General features: G+C 42.3%; 1 protein-coding gene across 1 annotated transcript in view; it reads left to right on the top strand.

The window, feature by feature from the left end:
- Nucleotides 1-2,170: 2,170 nt before the first annotated feature.
- LOC139388249 (V-set and immunoglobulin domain-containing protein 10-like 2) overlaps nucleotides 2,171-8,000 on the top strand; it is a gene marked incomplete at both ends in the record, with an annotated part of 152,712 nt that continues 146,882 nt past the window's right edge. The window contains 2 exons of the mRNA XM_071134798.1: nucleotides 2,171-2,204; nucleotides 2,561-2,734. Coding sequence (XP_070990899.1) covers nucleotides 2,171-2,204; nucleotides 2,561-2,734 — 208 coding nt within the window. The remainder of the gene's footprint in view (nucleotides 2,205-2,560; nucleotides 2,735-8,000) is intronic.

Genomic DNA, 8,000 nt, shown 5'->3' with positions numbered 1-8,000 from the left:
TCGTTTAGGCAGGTTGCCTTTGTGTTCTTGGGCACAATGACTATGGTGGTCTGCTTGAAACATTTTGGTATTACAGACTTAATCAGGGACATGTTGAAAATGTCAGTGTCCTTCGAGGAGGGAGATGAAGACAGCGAAGAGGAAGATGAGGACAGAAAGGAGGGAGATGAGGACAGCGAGGAGGGAGATGAGGACATTGAAGAGGGAGATGAGGACAGCAAGGAGGAAGATGTGAAGAGGGGGCTGAAGAGGAAGATGGAAGAAGAGGACAGGAGTAAAAAAAAATCTGTTTTATTCATTTCACCAAACCAATTAAATAGGCAGAGACGGAGACAGAGAGAGCGTGTGTGTGTGTGTGTGTGTGTGTGTGTGCGTGCGTGCGTGCGTGTGTATGTGCGTGTGTGTGCGTGCGTGCGTGCGTGCGTATGTGCGTGTGTGTGCGTGCGTGCGTGCATGCGTGTGCATGTGCGTGCGTGTGTTTCCAAATGCTGGCATCTTGTGTCAGAGGTTAGAATTGCAAGACAATACTGTGAATTTCTGTGTACCAACACATCTACTACTCAGTCAGTTTACTACCATTCTGTAATTCAACAAGATACAGAAGAACCATCAAGTGTAGCTAAGAAACCAAAATAACAGGACTCTCTCTCTCTCACACACACACCAAACTACACACACAAGCACCGGCATTATTGGACAGCTGGTACACTTTGGACAGTAAAAACAACAACATTGTGGATTGTGAAGAAAAGTGTGGCTGTTTTTCTCCGCATGTCCAGCCCACCCATTATCTCAGCCAATCATGGCTAGCGGGAAGGTTCCTATATTTTTCCTTGGCTAAACCATCTAGGCTCGTAATTTAACAATTGTATTTGTATTTATGGATGGAATACAGGTTTGTTATTAAGGCACATAAAAGTTCACATGTTCCCGAAATCATTTCTTACAAAAAAGACATAGATTTTAAACTTCTCAAACACAGTCAAATGTAAACTGAACAGAGCGGTGTTCTCAGGTGGGCGTGACTTGAGCCTTACTAGTATGTGTGTGTTTGCCTGTGCATCTATCTATGCATCTATTATACATGAGTGTCATTCCAACCCTGCATCTCTGCTTTACCACACACACACACACACACACACACACACACACACACACACACACACACACACACACACACAGTGAGCAGATATGAGAGCAGGTATGAATAATTTAGCCCAAATCAGTTTAGTGGCTCTGGCCTGCGTTTCTCTCAGTGTTTGCTGCTCTGGATCTTCTGGAGTTTGGAGATTTGGATAGTTTTAGGTTAGGGTCTACCTGGGCTTTAGATGTCAGATATTAATCTGATATTTGAAATACTTTGACGACATTTGGGGTCCGCTCCTTCTGATTGGCTGATCTAGTTGACCTGTTATTTGTTGAAGGAGGCTGTTGTGTCCATGAAGGAGTGAGACGGAGGAGCATTATGATACGATGTTGATCAGACTAACTGGGCTGCAATCTATCTCTCTACTGGCCTGGCTGATCACACTAACACACAGTAAGACCTTGTCTGTATGTCTGTCTAACTGTATGTCTGTCTGTCTGTCTGACTGTCTATCTATCTAACAGTCTGTCTGTCTACCTGTCTGTCTGTCTGTCTGTCTGTCTGTCTGTCTGTCTGTCTGTCTGTCTGTCTGTCTGACTGTGAGTCTGTCTGACTGTCTACCTAACTGTCTGTATGACTGTATGTTTGTAAGTCTGCCTACCTGTCTGTCTGTCTACCTGACTGTCTGTCTGTCTGACTGCCTACCTAACTGACTGTCTGTATTTCTACCTAACTGTCTGTCTGACTGTCACCTAACTTTCTGTCTGTCTGTCTGTCTGTCTGTCTGTCTGTCTGTCTGTCTGTCTGTATGTCTGTCTGTCTGTCTGCCTGCCTGCCTGCCTGCCTGCCTGCCTGCCTGCCTGCCTGCCTGCCTGCCTGCCTGCCTGCCTGCCTGCCTACCTACCTACCTACCTAACTGTCTGTGTATCTACCTGACTGTCTATACCTAGCTGTATGTTTGCTTGACTGACTGTCTCTATCGCTCTATCTCTCTCTCTATCCATTTCCATATCTCTCTCTCTATCCATTTCTATCTCTCTATCTATCCATTTATATCTCTCTATCTCTCTCTCTATCCATTTATATATATCTCCCCTATTTGTCTCTTTGATATTACGTTTTGGAGTTTATAAATGTTTGGCAGATAGATTTCCATCACATCTAGAGATTAAAGCTAATTGAAGTGACTAGAGAGAGCATTCTGTGGTTATGTTGTCTTTGGGTTATCCATGGTAACAGATGGATAAAATAAAATCCAATCCTTTAGAGTGGAGGCCTACCTGAACTATTCATTTATCTGTGTGTGACCTCCTTTAGACAGTGTTCAGCTGAAACCCATCCTGTAACTCTACCCTGTAACCCTGACAACACAGCTCCATTACACTGCACCGTGTCTAAAATATCCAATCTCCAATGTGTGTGTGTGTGTGTGTGTGTGTGTGTGTGTGTGTGTGTGTGTGTGTGTGTGTGTAGATGTGGAGATCATAGATCCAGGCCAGGTGGTGTATGTTGACTCAGGTCTGGATGGAGTGGTGGGTAAAGCCGTGATCCTGGAGTGTGGATCAACCAGACCCGATGTTTACATCTGGGGGTTCACACAACCTGGAACCGACGCCATCAAAGCTGTGGTCTACGACTTTGGAAAAGGTCCCACTATTATTAATCTCTTTATTTATCTTATTCATCTCTTTATTTATATGATTTATCTCTTTATTTATATTATTTATCTCTTTATTTATATGATTTATAATATTCATCTCTTTATTTATCTCATTCATCTCTTTATGTCAACTTTTTATTTCACCTTTATTTAACCAGGTAGGCTCGCTGAGAACAAGTTCTCCTTTACAACTGCGACCTGGCCCAGATAAAGCAAATCAGTGTGACACAAACAACAACACAGAGTTACAGATGGAATAAACAAGCGTACAGTCAATAACACAATAGAAGAAAAAAAAACGTCTATATACAATGTGTGCAAATCGCGTGAGGAGGTAAGGCAATAAATATACCATAGTAGCAAAGTAATTACAATTTAGCAGATTAACACTGGAGTCTTATCTTATTTATCTTATTCACCTCCTTATTTGTCTTTTTTTTATCTCTTTATTTATATTATTCAGCTCTTTATTTGTATCATTTTTCTTATTCATTTCTTTATTTATCTGATATTAAATCCACTTACCACCACTTCTTAGTTCAGCTCTGATATTAAATTAACACTACACCAGGTCATAGTTCAGTTCTGAAATTAAATTCACACTACACCACTTCTTAGTTCAGCTCTGATATTAAATTCACACTACACCACTTCATAGTTCAGCTCTGATATTAAATTCACACTACACCACTTCATAGTTCAGCTCTGATATTAAAATCACAAAGCCGCAGGGCCAGACAGTTTACCAGGATGTGTACTCATAACATGGACAGACCAACTGGCAAGTGTCTTCCCTGACATTTTCAACATCTCCCTGACCAAGTCTGTAATACCTACATATTTCAAACAGACCACCATAGTCCCTGTGCCCAAGAAAGTGAAGGTAACCTGCCAAAATTATTACCGCACGTCAGTAGCCATGAAATGCTTTGAAAGGCTGATCAAGGCTTACATCAACACCATCATGCCGGAAAACCTAGACCCACTTCAATTCACATGTTCTTCCAATAGATCAACAGATGAAGCAATCTCAATCGCACTCCACACTGCCCTTTCCCACCTGGACAAAAGAAACACCTATGTGAGAATGCTATTCATTGACTACAGCTCAGCGTTCAACACCATAGTACTCTCAATCACTAAGCTAAGGAATGTGAGACTAAACACCTCCCTATGCAAATAGATCCTGGACCTCCTGACGGGTCGTCCCCAGGTGGAGAGGGTAGGTAACAACACATCTGCCATGCTGATCCTCAACACTGGGGCTTCTCAGGGTTGTGTACTTAGTACCCTCTTGTACTCCCTGTTCACCCACAACTGCGTAGCCAGGCACGACTTCAACACCATCATTAAGTTTGCTGATGACACAACAGTGGCCTGATCCCCAACAACATTGAGACAGCATATAGGGAGGTCAGAGACCTGGCAGTGTGGTTCCAGGACAAACAACATCTCCCTCAATGTGAGCAAAACAAAGTAGCTGATGTGGACTAAAGGAACAGGCCCCCATTAACATTGACGTGGAGCCGGTCGAGAGTTTCAAGTTCCTTGGTGTCCACATCACAAACAAACTAGAATGGTCCAATCCCACCAAGACATTTGTGAAGAGGGTGCGACAAGACCTTTTCCCCTTCAGGAGACTAAAAAGAATTGGCATGGGTCCCCAGATCCGCAAAAAGTTATACAGCTGCACCATCGAGAGCATCCTGACCGGTTGCATCACTGCCTGGTATGGAAACTCCTCGGCATTTGACCATAAGGCGCTACAGAGGGCAGTGCGTACAGACCAGTACATCACTGGGGCCAAGCTTCCTGAGATCCAGGACCTATATACTAGGCGGTGTCAGAGGAAGGCATAGACTGTTCTCTATCTGCTACCGCATGGCAAGCGGTGCCGGAGCGCAAAGTGTAGAAGAAAAAAAAGGCTCCTTATCAGCTTCTACACCCAAGTCATAAGACTGCTGAACAATTAATCAAATGGCCACACTGGACTGTTTATATTGCCCCCCCCCCCCCCCCACACTTTGTTTGTACACTACTTCTACCCGCTGTTTTCCCCCGGTATTTAGCCTTGTTATTCTTCTATAATTATTTTGCGTTACTTTTTGATTTGATTATTCAGTAAATATTTTCCTAACTTTATTTCTGGAACTGCATTGTTGGTTAATTAAGGGGTTGTAAGTATTTCACGGTAAGATCTGCATCTGTTGTATTCGGCGCATGTGACAAAAAACATTTGATTTGATTTTGAATGAGATTTTAATCGAGTACTTTTGGTCATGGAGTGTACCTCATACCCCTCCCCTGCACGTTGACTAGGTAGTTGTACTCCCTGTATATAGCCATGTTATTACCTCATACCCGTGCATATTGACTCAGTGCTGGTACTTCTTGCATATAGCCATGTTATTACCTCATACCTCTGCACATTGACTCAGTACTGGTACTTCCTGTATAAAGCCATGTTATTAACTGGTACTTCTGCACATTGACTCAGTACTTCCTATATATAACCATGTAATTAACTGGTACCCCTGCACATTGACTTAGTACTTCCTGTATATAACCATGTAATTACCTGGTACCCCTGCACATTGACTCAGTACTCCCTGTATATAGCCTCTTTATTGTTTTTATTGTGTTATTATTTCCTTTTTATTTGCAGATATTTGTCTTACTTTTTAACAGTCAACACCTTTTGTATTCGGCGCATGTGACAAATAAAATGTGATCCTCATGCATGCATTGTAGCTTGCCTTAGCCTCACCACTAGCCTGCTTTCTGTAAAGCAAAGTTATTAGTAGAACTAAGCAACATATATTTTGATCCTGCTAAAGTAGGCTCTGTGTAACGTTAACTTCTTACTTCATCCTTCTAGCTGGTTAAATAATACTATAATACTAGCCAGAGGCCTTCAACGTTACTGCAATAGAAGTCTCTGCTGGCAGCTAGCCACCTGACTGACTGGCATATGTATAAGAGACAACGTTTACATTTAACATTTTTTCATCAGTTGTGCACTCATTCTTAGAGAATCATTTTTTGTTTGTTTGGAGGATGTCTGTAGACATGGAAGTAGTATGTAAATGTAGTGGAAATTTCCTGTATTACCAAATCATGAGAGCAAACCACACACAAGTCAGAGTTATCATGAAGTCCATCTTTAATCATATGAGCTCCATCACAACCCTGTGACTCTCAGATCAATTCAGTGTCTATAAATTAATTCTCTGAGAGTGTCAACATAATGGCAACTGAGATCCTTTATAGCAAAGATCCACCCCCCTAGTCGACATGACAAATAACAGATCATAAGAACATTATACAAAGAAAGATTTTACTTGAGAGAGGAGTATCCCATCGCCAGACAGTATTTAGCTATAAATTATCGTTCAGTTTGGTCTCCTAAAAGCTAGCTCTTATCTCGTTCTGGGTACAAAATAGTACCAAGACATTACCTCACCCAATGTATATGTCAATTGTAATTTTAGACACTCCCATCCCAAATACAACCCATCCTGGACAAGCTCACGGAGAGGAGAGTGACTCTCTAGGTCAAGATAAGGGCAACCTCAGAAGGAACATAGGGGGACAATGCCATCCTCCTCTCCTGATGGGAAAAGTAGGGAGTGACTGGCACACAGACATTGTGAAGCCAAGAGATAATTGGTTCCCCCACAATCATCCCTTCACATGGTTTAAAAGATATGTTTACATATGAAGACAAGCTTGACCTCTCCCCTTTCTGTGGCCCAAGTAACTGAACCCTGACAGAGAACAGATAACTGCAAACGGCCAACACTATAGTACAACAAAATGCATTCTAAATGACAAGTATCTCACAAGCATATTATGAAAATAAAACATCTTATCTATGTTACCCAACTAATTCTGATTCTGCTACGACAAAGGAGAAGGGTCTCTGTTGAGGTAGTTTGTTTCACGTCTCAGGCCCTCGGTGGAGTTAGCCGTTTCAGAGAGTGGTGAATATGCTGCTAAAAATGCAAATCCGGGAGGCAAATCCAGGAGTCGCAGGCGAACATAATAAACAAACCACTGTTCATGATTCCACTCGTTCACAAAGAAGCAAACGCCATTAGAAATCAAGAATATAAGCGTTCTAAGCTTTGATCAACGCTGGGAGCAATACTTAGATGTTGACATGTAATTGATTTTCTTTTTTGTGTACAAAATATAATTTTGTATAACTATACATATTTTTCAAATTATAATTACGAATGTCCGGACCTCGGTGTCTTCATAGTTACTGTATGGGCATTGACATGAGTTTTCTGATTTGGAAATGTGCACATTTGTATTCACAGGGCTTTGCCTTGACTGTAGGACATCATAGTGGTATTTATTATAATCCACAATGTCTCATTGAGACCTCAATGTCTCAAAATAGACAGAACAAAAAAGTGTTGGTCCCATGGTGTCATGAGCTGAAATAAAAGATCCCAAAAATGTTCCAAAAGCACAGAAAGCTTCTCTCAAACGTTGTGCACAAATTTGATTACATCCCTATTAGTGAGCATTTTTAATTTCCTAAGATAATCAATCCACCTGACAGGTGTGACATATCAAAAAGCTGATGAAAAAGCATGATCATTACACAAGTGAACCTTGTGCTGGGGACAATAAAAGGCTGCTCTAAAATGTGCAGTTTTGTCACACAACACAATGCCACAGTTTTGAGGGAGCGAGCAATTGGAATGCTGATTGCAGGAATGTCCACCAGAGCTGTTGCCATATAATTTCATGTTAAATTCTCTACCCTAAGCCGCCTCTAATGTTGTTTTATAGAATTAGGCAGTACATCCAACCGGCCTCACAACCGCAAACCACATGTTACCGAGTCAGCCCAGAACCTTAACATTCGGCATCTTCACCTGCGGGATCGTCTGAGACCAGCCACCCAGACAGCTGATCAAACTATGGGTTTGCAAAACCAAAGAACTTCTGCACGAACTGTCAGAAACTGTCACAGGAAAGCTCATCTGCGTGCTCGTTGTCCTCACTAGGGACTTGACCTGACTGCAATTCGGCGTTGTAACCGACTTCAGTGGGCAAATGCTCACCTTCGATGGCCACTGGCACGCTGGAGAAGAGTGCTCTTCATGGATGAATTCCGGTTTTAACTGTGCCAGGCAGATGGCAGACAAGCGTGTATAGTGTCGTGTGGGCGAGTGGTTTGCTGACGTCAACAATGCGAGTGCCCCATGGTGGCGGTGGGGTAATGGTATGGGCAGG

Source organism: Oncorhynchus clarkii, chromosome 29 (assembly GCF_045791955.1).
Source record: "Oncorhynchus clarkii lewisi isolate Uvic-CL-2024 chromosome 29, UVic_Ocla_1.0, whole genome shotgun sequence".
Lineage (NCBI taxonomy): Eukaryota > Metazoa > Chordata > Actinopteri > Salmoniformes > Salmonidae > Oncorhynchus > Oncorhynchus clarkii.
The sequence above is the reverse complement of the archived record's forward strand: the minus strand, read 5'-3'. Positions and strand labels throughout refer to the sequence as shown.